This window comes from Nannospalax galili, unplaced genomic scaffold (assembly GCF_000622305.1).
Source record: "Nannospalax galili isolate Female #2095 unplaced genomic scaffold, S.galili_v1.0 scaffold1437, whole genome shotgun sequence".
Classification (NCBI taxonomy): domain Eukaryota; kingdom Metazoa; phylum Chordata; class Mammalia; order Rodentia; family Spalacidae; genus Nannospalax; species Nannospalax galili.
In genome coordinates, this window is record NW_008341050.1 from 375,485 (window position 1) to 392,896 (window position 17,412).

The following is a 17,412-nucleotide window of genomic DNA, read 5'->3' on the forward strand; positions in this document are numbered from 1 at the left end:
CCTGTAGCGGCAGCTGGCCTGGATTCGCTAATGGAGACCAAGCTGGCCTTGAACTCAATGAGATCCGCCCGTCTCTGTCTCCTGAGTGCTGGGATTAAAGGCATGCGCCACCACACCCGGCTAAAGATTTATTTATTATTATTATTATTATTATTTTGTCTTTTTGAAGCAGGGTCTCCCTGTAGCCCCAGCTGTCCTGGAACTCACTATGTAGACCAGGCTGGCCTTGAACTCACAGAGATCCACCTGCCTCTGCCTCTGCCTCCTAAGTGCTGGGATTACAGGCATGTGCCACCACGCCCGGCTCTATTATTACATTTTTAAATTTTATTTTTGAGAGTTTCTTACATGAGTATTGCCTTTGCATTTATTTCCCTCCCTCTTAGTCTCCTATCAACTCCTCCCATGTTCCCCCACTCCCTCTCAGTTTTTTGTAGGACACAATATTTTTAACACCTTTACTTGCTTGCTGTTTTCCTTTCTCTTTGTTATAGTGTTAGTTTCTTTCTCAGAAAAGAGAGTTTTGGAGATGAGGGAGGGCCTCCTCACTCCCAGAATCTCTGCTTTCAATAAGCATAAGCAGAAATGGTGATTTCCCCATATAATGTCATTGCAGAAGCTTTTTAAAATCTGAGATGGGGCTGGAGAGATGGCTCAGTGGTTAAGAGTACTTCCTGTTCTTGCTGAGGGCCCAAGTTCCAGTCCCAGAACCCATATGTGGCTCCATTTCCCTTCTCTGGCCTCTACAGGCACTGCACACATACCAGCTACACATACATGAAATCAAACAAAGCATAACAATAAAAATAAATAATCCTTAAAAACAACCCTAAATCTGAGGTGAATCCTTGCTCTATTGCCCATGCCTGGAACTACTGGGCTGGTGTCATTCTCCCTCAGCCTCTGGAGTATCTTGTATTGTGGGTTTGCACCAAGACAGTTGGCTTCCACGCTTCATGTTTGCTTTATGTTTTCAGATTTTAGTGTTGGGAATACTGCTAGCAACCACCCTTTTATGCTTCTACTATACTTTGGGTTCTCTTTTGAAGGGATCAAAGTGCAAAGAGATTAGTTGGATTTGTCCCTTCTTGGCGTCATATCCCGAAGTCTCACAGCAGTAGCCTCCTGGAGGTAGACTCCGCAGTTCCTCTGAGTGCCTGGACAAAGACTCAACCCCTCTCAGGTAAGCCAGAAATACTGGTTTTGGCAGACTGGATTTGACCACCAATTCTATTTTGTAAACAGTCTTACTAAGCATATTTGAACTAGAGGAATGTTGCAGTTTGAGAACTCCATCATAATGTAGGGTGCTGGGGAGATAGTTCAGTTACTAAGTGCTTGCCACGCAAACATGAGGACCAGTTCAGTTCCCAGCATGTTGAGTAGAGGAATTCTTAGCGCTTATAGGCCAGCTAGCCTAACCAAATCAGTAAGCCCTGGGTCACAGTGAGAAATCCTGTCTCAAAAACTAAAGTGGACTGAATGTGAAGAGGCAATGACTGGTGAATCTCTGTGGGTTTGAGGCCAGCTTGGTCTGTGTAGTGAGATCCAGGCCAATCAGGGCTACACATTGGGACCTTTTCTCAAAAAAAGAAAAGGTTGCGGGGCGTGGTAACACACACCTTTAATCCCAGCACTTGGGAGGCAGAGGCAGGCGGATCTTTGTGAGTTTGACGCCAGCCTGGTCTACATAATGAGTTCCAGGACAGTTGGGGCTACAAGGAGACCCTGTCTCAAAAAAGAAAAAAAAAAAGAAAAGGTAAAAGTAGATGGTAGCTGAGGACAACACTCAAATTTGATCTCTGGCTTCCATACATACTCATGCACATGTACACCTGCATACATGGGAACACACACACATACACCCTTACACATACGCCTCCCCCCTATATAAATGTATAGGCTATTCAGTTTCCCTGTTGTTCTGTTTGTCTATTTTTTGTTCTCTACAGCTTGCCTGAATGTTTTCACATTGGATAAAGTCTTTCTGGAAATAAGAAGAGATAGACATGTGGTAATAACGGCTCCAGTCCTTAGAGGAATAAGTCCTAGGGCTTTCCTCAGCCTGGGGTCAGCCCCTTGAGAAATCAATTTTTTTATTGATTTGTACTATAAATTGAGATACAAAACAAACATGTGGACAAAACTGAAATTAACAGTTCAAGTTTACTGTACCTTGCTTCTGTCTGTGTCATAGACTCATCACCAGTTCTCTGGACAATTACTAAAAGTTCTTAGAGATGGTTGGAAGGAAGGTGTGCAGAAACAGCTAAAAAAAGGCATGAGACTATATAGGTATGCATGTTGTAGATTGCTGACATCTGTTAGAACAGAGAAATGTCTATAGAGACAGATGCATTTGGAATACTAGTTAGATTAAGTTAAAGTTATGGACTAATGAAAGGAATTACTGCTTCCTGATGAAATTATACATTGGGTTTATTTCCCATCTTTTAATTTATTTTGTGTTGAGTAATAATACTTTAAGAAACTTGTAAATGCACCTTCAGATAGGCAGCACCTTCTCATTGTAATAAAATGGAGTCTTATGGTTTTCCCTATTAGTCCTCAATTCTGTACCAGCTGAATAGACTCTACTAGTAAGATGTCTCAACTGGCAAAAGACGTTTAACAAAGTTATCTCAACATTGTTCACCAACCATATGCACATGTATCCACGTATGAGCACACACACACACACACACACACACACACACACACACCACACACACGAAAACAAAATCTACAGAAGTAAATTAGGTCCAGCAATTCAGTAACTTGCTTCTATAAATGTATAGATAAATTTGTGTAAGTTCATTTGGGAAGCCACTGTTGTTTTTTTTTTAATCTTATATGTATGAGTGTATTACCTGCATGTGTATAATTGTACCTGTGTCATGCAATGCCCACAGAAGTAAGAAGAGGGCATTGAATCCACTGGAACTGGAGTTACAGACAGTTGTTTGCCACCATGTGGGTGCTGGGAACAAAACCCCTGTCCTCTGCAAGAGCAGTGAGTGTTCTTAACAGCTGAGCCCTCTCTCCAGCCCAGGCCACCACTATTTTTAAGAACTAAAATGAAGTCATATTATACATACTATTATTTCACTCAGGTTTTTACTTAATTTATCGTGAACATCATTCTCAATCTATTTAGATTCATCTATGAACTTTTTTTTATTTTTATTTTTTTGTCTTTTTGAAACAGGGTCTCCCTGTAGCCCCAGCTGTCCTGTAACTCACTATGTGGACCAGGCTGGCCTTGAACTCACAAAGATCTGCCTGCTTCTGCCTCCCAAGTGCTGGGATTAAAGGCGTGCGCCACTGTGCTTGGCTCATCTATGAACTTCTTAAAGACAAGTTTTTATTATGACTATTTTGTAAACATTAAAGAAATGGTGGAACTTGAAGGTGAGAAAAATGACTTGCTTAAGGTGCCCTGGTGAGTCTGTGACAGCACTGCTTCCTACTGGTTAAGAGAATGGGTCATGAATTTAACCTACTGGGGACTGAGCCCAGGGGTCACCCATGTTAGCTAAGTGCTCTACTAGCTGAGCTATATTTAAGCATCTTTTTTTTTTTTTTTTTTTTTTTTTTTTTTTTTTTTTTTTTTTTCGGTCTTTTGAGACAGGATCTCCCTGTAGCTCCAGCTGTCCTGGAACTCACTATGTAGACCAGGCTGGCCTTGAACTCTCAGAGATCACCTGCCTCTGCCTCCCAAGTGCTGGGACTAAAGGCATGCGCTACCACGCCCGGCTTATTTAAGCATCTTTTATGCTGGTATTGTTTTGTTTGTAGCCTGGACTGGCTTTAAACTCAGGGCAATTCTTCTATCTGAATCTCATGAGTGCTGGGATAAGTTTTTAGCTAGTATGTCCAGATAGTTTTTGAGATAGGGTCTCACTAAGTTGCCCAGACTGACTTTAAACTCACTCTGTAAGCCAAGCAGACCTTGAACTTGGTATTCTTCTGCATCAGCCTTCTGAGTAGCTGAGATCACTGGTCTGTGTCCCAACCCCAGCTGACTTTAAACTTCTTGACTTAAAGTCAGCTCTACTATTTGCCATCTGTGTTACCTTTCGGTATGTCAATTTTCTTATTTCCTGAAATGGAAAAAATGGGTGTCTACCCCATCAGGTGTGAGAATTAGATGAAGTAATATATGTAGAAGTATTTTAAAACATTTGTTAGTACATTGAAAATACTTCAGAAATGTTAGGAGTTAAGCTGTTATTGTTATGAAATGTTGAAAAAACATACATTTTTACTATTATTTATGCCTCAAGTTTCACCTTGAATCTGATAAGGAAGGCACTATATAAAACATGAACTTCAAATGGAAGGCAAGAATGGCAGGTGTGGTGGTGCACACCTTTAATCTCAGCACTTGGGAGGCAGAGGCAGGCAGATCTCTGTGAGTTCAAGACCAGCCTGGTCTATATAATGAGTTTCAGGCAAGCCGTGTTACAGAGACCCTGTCTCAAAAAGACTGGAAAAAAAGAGGGGGGGGCAGGGGGTGGGCAAGAGTTCTAAAGGAAAAATGGCACAGTGACTGGAAATTCAGCAGATGTTTTATCTTGATTTTAGAAATGTTGTGATTTACCTTCTCTTTTGCTTGTACTCCAGGTGAGGAGATATCCTCTAAAAGTGAGCTGGATGAGCTACAGGAAGAGGTGACCAGAAGGGCCCAGGAGCAAGAGCTTCGAAGGAAACGGGAGAAGGAATTAGAGGCTGCTAAAGGGTTTAACCCTCATCCCAGCCGATACATGGACTTGGATGAACTACAGAATCAGGGTAATTGTTGTGAGAATTAGGCTGTGGGTACTGGGGACAGAGAGAAAAGACAAAAAGTAGGTTGTGTGCTTGTGTCTTACCCACCATTCCAGTGAGAGCCAAAGTATGAAATGACCAGCTTATTGATTAGAGATTACATGACCTCTAGGTATGCCTATTAAAAGGCTGTAGGTTAGAGGTAGATTGTTACTCAGGGAAAACGTTTTCCATAATCATTTATAAAATGCGTAAGTAAAAAAAGTCTTAACTGAGAAAGCAAAAAAAGGTGGTGACTTTTTCTTTAATGTAGTGCTGGGGATTCAGAGCAAGGCCATACATTGCAGGCACGCTCTCTATACTCCTAGCCCCTAATTCACTGATTGGATTTTGGGTTTTGGTTTATTTTCCAAATGGAGTTTCCAAGCAGGCCTTGAACTTGGATCTTCTTGCTTCTGCTCCCAACATTTTAGGAAATAAGAAAACTGAGACACAGAAACATAACACAGATGGCAAAAGGTAGAGCTGACTTCAAGTCAGGAAGGTTGACTTGGTGGCACAGGCCTGTGATCCCAGCTACTTAGGTGGCTGATGCAGAAAGATGGCAGGTAACTAGGATTATAGATACACACCACCACACCCAACCCTAATTTAGTTTTGATCCTATGACAGTTCTTTTCCAGTCTCATCTGATGTGCATAGACCTAAGCTTCCCAAACTGCCCTGAGTTAGTCACCCCTGTCCCCCTTAAGAACTAGTTTCAGTTTCTTACCTTGTACCAGGAGACTAACCTTCAAAATAGGTGTTCGGCAAACTGAGTATCTTTCTTAAATAGGTTGTAAAGTATTTATTTCAGTTTTTCTTCCTATAAAATGAATTTATTGTTCTTCTTATTCAGAATCTTCTCATAAAAAAGTATAAAGTCTAGGAGTCAGTAATGTTTGGGTGGCTCATTTTGTTGGTTCTCTCTCTCTCTCTCTCTCTCTCTCACACACACACACACACACACACACACACACATACACACTTTAAAGTAGCTTTCTGGACTAAGCAGTCTTGTTTGGGGCAGCTTTTCTCCTTGAATTCTACATTTTTTCCCCTTTATTTTTCCTTTTGTGATATTGGGGATTGAACCCAGGGTCTCATATGTGCCAGGCTCTCTACCACCAAACTACATGTGCTGCCCCCTTCTTTTTGATTCAAGTTATATTTGTTTCAAAATGAGATTTAAATCATCAGTTCTTCTTAGCTGTTTCTGTATTTGGATAGTTTTTTTTTTTTTTATCATTTTTGACCTCAAGCTTTATCCTTTTGGTGTTCTGGGTTTATATTATTCTTTGTGTGTGTGTGTGCTGGTACACATGTCTGTGCCCGTGCATGTGGACACCAGAGGACCTGTCCACCTTTTTTTTTGAGATAGGTTCTTTGGTTTCAAATTTACCAAGTAGGTTATTCTGGTTGGCAGTGAACCCCAAGAACCTACCTGACTCTGCCCCTCTGCCTCCCCAGTGCTCAGAGTACAAATGGTCCCTCTCATGCCTTGCTTTTTTCATGTGTATTCTGGGAATCAAACTCAGGTCCTCACGTTTGCAAGACCATCACTTTATCAACTGAGCTAGTGCCTCAGCATCTTTTGTTGCTGTTTTGAGACCATGATTCATCACTGTATAGTCCTTGCTGGCCTAGACCTCATTATGTGGATTGAACTGGCCTCATACTTGTGGTGGACCTCCTCTCAAGTGCTGAGATTGCAGCCATGCTTCCATGACTGGCTTCAAGGTCATATTACTTCAGAAAGAGGGATCTTGTCATCTTTCTCCTTGTTTTTCCCTACTGTCTTACTTAAACAGTTTACTGCAGTTGAGAAGAACTCCCACTGATTTCTGTTTCATTGTTAGTTCTCGAAAATTTTGGTTCAGGCTCACCTAGAAGAGCAAAGCCGGGAGTCCTCAGATTCTGGATGATGGAATTTAAATCTAGAACATTGATTCATTAACTGTAGTTTGCCTAGATCCTTGTAAAGTTGAGAACTTTCACTATCTTGCCCAGATTAAACCCCAATTCATGATCCTTCTGTCTTGACCTCTTGAGTGCTGAGATTATAGGTATGCACCCCTATACCTGGCTGGAAACTTTTTTTTTTGTATTAGGCCACCACCTTGTGAAGATGTTTAGATTTAGTTGGTTACATTGTTCATGAGAGACCTTTGGGCCTTGGGCATGGGCAAATCAGAACTCTAGAAATGGGGTAGAACCTGACTACTTTCTACCATCTTCTTGTTCTCTGAAAGTGACAGTGTCATAGAAAGTGACTGTTAAGAGTATAGAAGAACGTTTCTTATGTCTATCTGGAGGTAAATTGAGGATGGGGGAGAGTGATTTTATGAAAAGAAATGACTCAGATTTTTTTATTCTGTTTCATTTCTTTTTTTGTTTTTTGGTTTTTTTTTTTTTTTTTTTTTTTTTTTTTTTTTTTCTGGGCGAGACAGGGTCACACTATGTAGCCCTGGTTGGCTTGGAACTTGCTATATAGATCTGGATCTTCTTGCCTCTACCTCCAGAATACTGGAATTATAGGCATGTGCCACCATGCATGGCTTGAAATTTGATTCTTCCCACCTCTGTGACCTTGCGAAGGCTCAGTGTCAATTCCAATTGTAGGTGAATTAACTTTTTTTTTTTTTCGTCTTTTTGAGACAGGGTCTCCTTGTAGCCCCTGCTGTCCTGGAACTCACTATGCAGACCAGGCTGGCCTTGAACTCACAAAGATATGCCTGCCTCTGCCTCCCAAGTGCTAGGATTAAAGGTATGTGCCACCACGCCTGGCTTGTGAATTAACATTTTAACTTCTTACCAATTTGTGGTTTCAAGTGAGTAGAAGACAAGAGGATACATTCACTTGATGGTCATTCATGATCTTGCCTCTGCTGTACTTCCTAGCCTTTTCATCTGACATTATCCTTCCACTACTCTTGTGAACCTGCTTTGACCCAAATGTACTTTGGAAAGAGGAAGAAATACACTATGCTTGCTGTATGGGAGGTGACTTTCTAGCAGTAGTTTTGGTGAGCAAGGCATGATAAAAGTAAAAACTTAGCATTATTAAAGAAAGGTCTGTCTTATGTAATAACAAATGCAGTTCAATTGATGCAGTAGATCTATTGAGGTAGAAACTGTAGACCACCTCCACCCCAGAGGTGTACTGACAGTACTGAATGGTGTTTTAGTTGCTTTCCTGTTGCTCTGATAAAACACCATGACCAAGGCAACTTACAGAAAAAAAGTTTATTTGGGCTTACAATTGGAGAATCCATAATGGTATAGGAAGTATGTAGGCAGCGGGTAGCCAGAACAGATGCTGAAAGCTCACATTTCCAAGGGCGAAGAGGAAGCATAGAAGGTGAAATTGGAAGTGGGTGAAAGCTATGCACTTGTTAAAGCCTGTCTCCAGTGATGCACTTCCTTCAGCTAGGCCACACCTCCTAAAGGTTCCATGACTTTCCCTAACAGTGCCACCAGCTGACCAAGTGTTCAAATACTTGAGCCTATAGGACAAACTTCTCATTCAAACCACTAAAGCGAGGATTGCTGATGTAGTGAAGAAGTTGTGTGTGTGACTTTCTACTGAATAGTTAAACCATGTTGTTATAATAGCAGTAGAAGTCTGGCATGTTCTGACAGTAGTTGACAAGATGTATCTTTTTTTTTTTTTGGTCTTTTTGAGACAGGGTCTCCCTATAGCCCCAGCTGTCCTGGAATGCACTATGTAGACCAGGCTGGCCTTGAACTCACAGAGATCCGCCTGCTTCTGCCTCCCAAGTGATGGGATTAAAGGCGTGTGCCACCACGCTTGGCAGATATATCCTTTTATAATGTGGAAAAATAGTTCTGTTTCAGGCATAAGAACCATGTTGCTGCTATAGGCAGTACTTTGTTCTTTCCTTGAGGATATCTTAGAGTTGGAATATGAGCATGTTTCCCTTTCATGGCCTTGGGAAGGTCTCAGTTAAGGCAAAAATGGATGCCTTACTTGTTCCAGAGACTGACGGACTGATTGACTTCCCTCCCTACCTCCCTTCCGACATGGTCTCCTTGTAGTCCCAGCTGGCCAGGCTGGCCTTGATCTGCCTCTGCCTCCTGAGAGCCAGATTTAAAGTGTACACCTACACCCAGCTCCAGAGACTTCTTAATAGTGATGGACAGTTAGAAAGAGTTGATCACAACAGCAAGGATCTGTGTGTCCTAAAGGGAAGCAACAGTACAAACAAAAAATTGGAATTAATTGTAATGAAAATGAAAAGTGCTGGCCCTTTCAGGGAGGAGTGACGGCTTTGAAAGGTCCTTGCAAGAGGCAAATTCAATATTTGAAGAGTCGCTGCATCTGGAACAAAAGGGAGACTGTGCTGCAGCTTTGGCTCTCTGTAACGAAGCTATCTGTAAGTAACTCTAACTGCTATGGCTATGGCATTTTTGACTAACTTCACAGTAGGTATTAGTGTTGTCACTCAGATAGCCATATGAACAGCTTTTACGTCTCATGCTCCTAAGCCGAGGTCCTTATCTCTCTTTACCCTTGAGATTTGGAAATGTCCCTGGTGCTCATTGTGGCCTGTGGATATTCACTGAAATAACCTCAGCAGGAAGCCACAGTCAAATCCTCAAACTGTCTCTACCATCTTATCCAAAGATAAATTTCAGATATGCAGTTAGTCTGCTCTTTCTCTAGTTGCTGATTAGTGAGGAGGAAAATGGAATAAATTGGCTCTGGCTTCCTAGGCCAGTAACTTTTCACTACAGTTTATCTTTTTATTTCTCCCACCTTCCTGGTATGCAGTACTGTCCTGGTACAGCAAGGGACTAAGGCTTTGAATAGGTACTTGGCTCTTACATGCTTGTTGATTGCTACCACAAGAATCTGTCCTCTAGAGACAGGTGCAGGTTTGAATCTTATTTCTGCTGTTGGCTATCAGGAAAGGGGGTATTGGGAAGAGTTTGGAGACCAGAGTTGACAGGTCGGTTGGAAAGGATGACTGGCAATAGCTAAGCGCTAGTATATTCTTCTGGTTCCTTTTCATTTTTGTTTTATTTTCTTTAGTCCTTTGTTTGTTTAAATTTGAATTAACCTGTTTGGTCTCCATGGCTTCCATGAATGTTCCTTAGCTCTAGAGCCAGTTCTGTGCCCTGGACAGCATATGCATGGTCCATGCCTTGCATTCCTGCTGCATATTTTGTTTTATAGCCTATTTTTGCTTGTTTTTGGTTGAGTTTTTATTCTTTTAGTTTTGTTTGTATTTTGTGTTGTTTCTGCTATATTTTCTTTTGCATTTTAGCTAAACTAAGACTTGCCCTGCATGGTGCCAGCTCTAGCACGCACAGCAGAGCCCTAGTCGATAAGAAGTTGCAAATCAGTATTCGAAAAGCACGGAGCCTGCAGGATCGCATGCAGCAGCAACTGTCATCGCAGCAGCCGGTGCAGCCCTCAGCCTCTCTCCCATCACAGGGGGGCGCCCTCCCTCAGCTGACAAGGTAGTGCTTGAGAACTACATTAGTTTATGGACGTCAGGGGAGGAAGTGACCATGGGTACTCCATAGCAAGAGCTCTTATCTTGGCTACTCCCAGGGAAGAGAGAAGAGTCCACTGCAAAGATTTTCTTCTCTCAGGTCAGACATACAGTGAAAAGCTCATTGCACTGATGGTCATTTTCTTAATAGTTCCTGGAAAGATGCCAAAGGTACAAAAGAATAGACCTGTGTAACAAAGTGATTATTATATTTGTATTTATTATGTTCTTAGACATGGTAATCTGGGCTATCTTTCATGTTGTAGTAGCAACTGGTTGATTTATTTTGGGATTTCAATGTTTCTAATCCCTCAAGGAGACAAAACACAGTCTGCCTTGCTTTGATTAAATCATAGAGAAGAGACATAAAGATTCTCTTTGTTTGCTTCTCTAAGGTCATGACTAGGAAAAAGTCCCAGTGGGCACTGGGTTAGTTCCCACATTTTAGGGGTTTAAATTTAGCTTGTTCTTAGAGTAAATAATTTTGGGCTATTAATTAATTTGAGTAATTTTCAAAATATAATAAAAGTAGTCCTCTCTGTCTCTCACTGTTGCTTGAGATGGAACTAGGGCCTTGTATGTGCTAGGTAAATGCTCGACTATGAGTTACAACCTCTGCTCTGTTTGGTTTTTTTTGATTGTCAATCCCATCATGGTTGGTAACATTTTTTGATCATTTGTCCAGGTTCAGGTTTGAGCTAAGAACTTTATTTTGTTACCACAATAACTGGATGCAATATGGTCTATTATTTAGCATACTTTATAAATAAGGGAACTTGGCAGAGAGAGTTAAGAGCCCCAGATTACCTAGCTAGTAAATTGTTAAAGTGTAGAATTCAAATCCAGATCTGTTTAATGCCAAAGCACATCTCCCTCCCTCCCTCCCTCCCTCCCTCCCTCCCTCTCTTTGAGGCAGAGTCTTATATAGCAAGGTAGCCAGGGTCTGGATGATCTTGAGCTCTACTTAGATCTTCCTGCTTACATCTCTAGAATGCCAGGATTACAGGCCTGATAACACCACCCTGGTTTATGCAGTGCTGTGGATCAAATGCCAAGGCATCCTGCATTCTAGTCCAGCATTCTATTAACTGAGTTACATTCCTAGGCCAGATTTCCCTTTTTTAATTAGAATATTACATTTTCATTTTATAAGACTTGGTGAGGGGGCTGGAAAGATGGCTCAGTGATTAAGAACACTTGCTGTTCTTCCAGGGGATCTGGGTTTGATTCCCAGCATCCACATGGTGGCTAACATCCATCCATAATTCTAGTTCCAGGGGCTCCAACACCATCTTCTGGCCTCTCCGGGCACTGTACACACATGGTGCACTTACATACTTGCAGGCCAAACGTTCATACACATAAAATAATAAAATATATATAAAAAAAAGACTGGGTGACTAAACTCAGAAATGTTTCTAATAGTCGTGTATAGGGTGAGTATTCCTTATCTAAAATGCTTGGGACCATGTATAAGTCAGAGTCAGTCTCTGTCTCTTGCTTTTTTTTTTTTTTTTGTGATAGGTTTTTACTCAGTAGCTTATCTGAAACTCATTAGACAGGCTAAACTGGCTTCAAAAGAATCTTCCTAGGGGTGGCGCATGCCTTTAATCTCAGCACTCAGGAGGTAGAGGCAGGCAGATCTCTGTGAGATCAAGGCCAGCCTGGTCTGCATAGCAAGTTCTAGGCAGCTAGGGCTACGGAGAGACCTCATCTCAAAAGGTCAAACCAAAAACAAAACAAGAATTAAAAAACACCAGTCCTCTTGCCTCTGTTTCCCAAGTGCTGAGATTACAGGGGTACACTACTACACTACTAGTGCTTGGCTCAAATTTCAATTTTTTTCTTCCAGATTTTTGAACAGTTACATAGACTAGTAGAACATCCTCAACCCTAAAATCAAAATTTGAAATGCCTCATGATCCCAAATGATTTCAATATGATGTCTATACTCAAAAGAGCTCAGGGTTTGAACCATTTAAAATTTTGGATCTTTTAGATACCTAATCTCAAAATCCACAGTTGGAAAGGTTGAGGTTTCCTGTAAGATTACATTATTTATAAAACAATTAGTGATAAATCAACTAAATCCAGTTTGTCCCTTTTATCACTCATGGTATATCACCATAAAGAAATGTCTGAGTGAGGGATTCAGTGACACTTGAATTATGAAAGCATGTAGTTAACCTCTGTGTAACACGTGAACCTGAACCACTTTGTTTTCTGTAGTAGTATCTTCTTGGTTTTTTTGACTGGGCTATTCTATAGGATGCTAGGTAGGGTTTCCTTCCTTGTCTAGCAGCCTGGATTTTTGCTGTTTGGTAGAAGTGATTTCCTTACCTTCCTGTCATCTGCATGTGAGACTAGCAATTTTTATGTTTTAATTTGCAAGTAGAATGTGATTGGAATGGGACTTCATGGGTAATGGAGAATATTAGCAAAGTGTCTACTTGACAATACTACACATACAATGTTGGTGATGGTCTTCAATAGAAGATTAATATTAACCTGTCTCTTTTGTCAACCTGTAAACTATTGGTTTTGTTTGTGCTTGTCTTTCCATTTCGCTTTATCACTGTGGATAGCTAGAAATGGGAATGGAATGAATAGTTCTTTTTGGAAGTATTACAGTTAATCAAGACAGTTTATGACTGGTTCTCTCCTTTTGTTGTAGTGAACAGCCTATCCCGCTCAAAGTATTGTTAAGCCAGGAGGCCCAGCTGGAACCCTGCAAGGATACAGAGTTTGGGGCCAGTTCTGCTTTCTTCCACTCACCTGCTTCCTGCCATGAGTCACACTCATCGCTCTTCCCAAAGTCACCTGCTCCATCTGTTTCACAGTACAGATCCCATAGCAGATCTACGTTGATGTGTCTGACTTCGGTTGAGGTGGACAGCATTGATCCCTCTGCATTCCACAGGCAGGGTTCACCTAAATCAACAGGGAGGATTGAGATGAATTCTCAGCATGAATGCCTGTCATTGGATGCTCTTGAGGATAAGCTGCAAGGCCACAAGAACAATAGCATCTGCAGCAAGTTCCCTCCACAAGACGGAAGGGGCATTGCTCAAGAACAGCTGTATGAAGAAAAGAACCCTGCTGATGCACTCTTGGAGATGCCTTGGTCACACTCAACAGGAGAAGCCACTTCAGAGAGAGGCGATCCACATAGCCTAGGTTGTAGTCCTTCAAGTTCATCAGTTCAGTCCAATATTCCCCCTTACAGGGCCTACCATCCCATAATGCCTGCTGCTTCTTCTCCTGTGCTTCACTCTACTGATCCTGTGCAGGAAACTAACCAGTATCTCCAAGCCCAAAGCTTCCAAGCCTCGTTGTCTTCAAAAGTAGTTGGAGACAGTGAGGACCCCTGTAGGCCAGAGTTCCCTAGCACAAAGGGACTAGTGCGCTCATTGGCAGAGCAGTTCCAGAAGATGCAGGGTGCCTCCACACGGGATGTTATAGGTTTTCATGACCAAGGTTTTCCAAATGGTTTAAGGAAGGACTCTTCTCCATCTGACCCAATGCCTCCTTTTCCCCAGGGTCAAGGCAAAGACCACTCTCGATGGGTAAAGCAACAGCCTTCTCTGGATGGTAGGGAGGAACTACCTTCCTGGGAAGAATCTGCTGACCATCCTTCTTTTGCCATGGACTCTGGGCTACCTAATGGGGAGATCTCTAGAAGAGGACAGTCCAGGTTGGCAGAGCCAGATATATACCAAGGGAAGCTATCCCAAGTGACTGATGCTAGGCCTAAGGAACTGGGTAGCAGTATCAACTTGGGGACATCTTTGCCTTTGGATTCCTGGGTAAATGTCACAAGGCTCTATGATTCTCAGATTAAACATAGAGTTCCTGGGCCTGGAATCCAGTCCTCCTCCCATGACTCTCATACCTGTGTAACCTATCCAGAGAGAAATCACATCCTTTTGCATCCACACTGGAACCAAGACACAGAGCAAGAGACCTCAGAATTGGAGTCTCTCTTCCAGGCCAGTCTTCAGACCTCTCAAACTGGCTGTTCTGGATGGAGACAGCAGAATGTGGATTGGCAGCCACTTAACCATACAGGTAAGAATACCACCAATGGTGGGGAATATGCGAAAGTTCAAAGCAGGAGAATAAGGTCTGAGGAGAGACTGTGTTTTGTACCGAGAATCCCTAGCATAGTAAGAGCCAACAGAACTTCCGACTTTATTCATAAACCCTTCAGGACAAAGGCTAGACTTTTTTTTTTTCTGGTCAGAATGAAGATGGGGGCAGAATTTTCACTCAGAGAAATTCCTTCCTTAAAGGAAAATGACCACTTATTTGCCTGTGGGTTCTCTGATATGTAGTACAAAGGAATTGATTCACAGGTCTTTGGAGGTGACAGCATGAAATGGGGAAGACTGAGAGGAAAAGTCATCCTTCTTATGGTTTAGATGCTAAATGAATCCCAAGATTCAGGCTCCAGGTTCATTTTACAACAGGAATGTCCATACTGAGCCAAGTGTCTAGTATGCCATTTTCAGACCTAGCTCACAGTGTCAAGACCTTCCATATCTTTATACGAACTGCTGTGAATGTTCCTTGGCACTTTGGGGGATACCACATAGATCTAAGATTTGATATTATGTGTTTCTGAGACTCTGCATTCCAGTGTAGATTTTATAACAGCATATACTAAGTACTTTTTAGGTACACAGTACATGTCATAGGAAGATTTTATAGAATGAGCGGAACGCTAGAATCTACTTCAGTGTACTTTCTTCTGATGTAAGAGAAAGAATACACAAACATTAAAAATTTTTTTAAAAATTTTATTATTTTTATTTTATGTGTATGCATGTATTACCTGAATGTAGGTAAGTGCACCCATGTCATGCAATGCCCTAGGAGGTCAGAAGAGGTTGTTGGATCCCCTGGGACTGGAGTTATAGACAGTTAGCTGCCATGTGGGTGGTGGGATTCGAACCCGGGTCTTCTGCAAGAACAACCAGTGCTCTTAACCACTGAGCCATCTCTCCAGCCCCTAATTTTTTTTTTATAAATTAATTAAAAAAAATTTTTACGTGTATGCATGTATTGCCTGCATGTACGTAAGTGAGCCTGTGTTGTACAGTGCCCATGAAGGACAGAAGAGGTGGTTGGATCCCCTGGAACTGGAGTTAGGGACAATTAACTGCCATGTGGGTGCTGGGATTTGAACCCAGGTCTTCTGCAGGAATAGCCAGTGTTCTTAACCACTGAGCCATCTCTCCAATCCCACAAACATTAAAATTTTTGAAAAATATTAAGGATTTAAAGAATAATAATATCAGGCCAGCAGGATTGCTTAGTAGGTAAAGACGCTTCCTGCACAAGTCTAGCAACCTGAGTTTGATCCCTAGAACCCATATAAAGGTGGATGGGGAGATTTGACTCCACCTGGTTGTCCTCTGACCTCTACATACCCCCTGTGGCATGACATATATACACACATAGAGTAAATAAACAAAATAATAATAGTAATATACAAGATAATGAATTATAAAATTGAGCAACTTGAATTTAAAAAAAAAAATTTTATGGGGCTGGAGAGATGGCTCAGCGGTTAAGAACCACGCCCGGCAAGGTTATTTTTTTTTAATGGATGGAGAACTGAGCTCAAGGCCTGACACATGAAAGCAAGTACTCTACCACTAAGCTACATTCTCAGCCCCTTTCAGTATTTTCATACATCACAACACCATGATGAATATGTTTGCATTTAAGTGTTTGGTCACATTCCTGATAAACTTTTTAGGATAAAGCATTAGAAGGGTAATGACTAGGTTAAGCCTATAAACTTTGGAAAAACATCTGTTGATATGAATGATTTAGTCTTTGGAAGATTATACTTTATTCAACATTATTAAAAGATACCTACCAAGCATTAAATTAGAAAGAGATCTAGGAACTGACATGATATAGAGCAAAAAGTGATAGGGTAGATTAATCAGGAAGTAGATAATGCAGGAAAATGCTGATTAGGATCCATACATGAAAAAGTACAGTCTTTGTAGACTCCTTGTTTTACTGTAATTTAATAAGCACCAGAATGCCAGAACAAAACCTAAATGCTGAGCTGGGTGTGGTGGCACACGCCTTTAGTCTCAGCATTCGGGAGGCAGAGGCAAGTGGATCTCGAGTTCAAGGCCAGCCTGGTCTACTAAGAGTTCCAGGTCAGCTGGGACTACAGGAGACCCTGTCTCAAAAAGACCAAAAAAAAACCTAAATGCTGGGACTGGAGAGATGGCTCAGTGGTTACGAGCACTGGCTGCTCTTGGCAGAGGACCCGGGTTCTATTCCTAGCACCCATATGGTGAATACCAACTGCCTGTAACTCTGGTTCCTGGGGATCTGATGTCCTCTTCTGGCTTTGCATGACATGGGTGCACTTACATACATGCAGACAAAACACTCGTACACATAAAAAACAGAAATAAATTTTTGAAAATTTAAATGCTTTATTAGTATATAATTTATATACCATACATTTTCCCAATTAAAAATATATGATACATTTTGTTGACATGCTAGACTTGTTGCATCATACTTTTCCCCTAAAATTATTAAACATTTTTTGGGGGGGAGGTGGCTATGAATTGAATTTAAGGCCTTGATAATAAATACTATACTACTGAGATATACTCCCAGCTCACCTGGGACTGGAGTTACGGAGAGTTGTTAGCTGCCATGTGGGTGCTGGGATTCGAACCTGGGTCTTCTACAAGAACAACCAGTGTTCTTAACCGCTGAGCCATCTCTCCAGCCCTCAAGTTCAGTTTTTAAAAATGAGAATATTCAGGTTTTTAACTTTTATTTATTATTATTATTATTATTATTATTATTTTTTATGTCTTTTTGAGACAGGGTCTCCCTGTAGCCCCAGCTGTCCTGGAACACACTATGTAGACCAGGCTGGCCTCAAACTCACAGAGATCCGCCTGCCTCTGCCTCCCGAGTGCTGGGATTAAAGGCGTGCGCCACCACACCCGGCTTCTTTTTGTTTTTTTATGTGTATGAATCTATTACCTGCATGTATATAAGTACATCTGTGTGATACAGAGCCCGAGGAGGC

The 17,412-nt window shown here is 41.6% G+C and overlaps 1 protein-coding gene across 11 annotated transcripts in view; it reads left to right on the plus strand.

Annotated features, from left to right (window-relative positions):
* Positions 1-17,412, plus strand: part of Usp54 (ubiquitin specific peptidase 54) — a 112,743-nt gene that overhangs the window by 83,542 nt on the left and 11,789 nt on the right. For all 11 annotated transcript variants that reach the window (XM_029565116.1, XM_008836583.3, XM_008836582.3 and 8 more), the window contains 5 exons: positions 1,050-1,183; positions 4,627-4,794; positions 9,087-9,206; positions 10,101-10,296; positions 13,006-14,399. In XM_029565116.1, the coding sequence (XP_029420976.1) occupies positions 1,050-1,183; positions 4,627-4,794; positions 9,087-9,206; positions 10,101-10,296; positions 13,006-14,399 (2,012 nt within the window). The remainder of the gene's footprint in view (positions 1-1,049; positions 1,184-4,626; positions 4,795-9,086; positions 9,207-10,100; positions 10,297-13,005; positions 14,400-17,412) is intronic.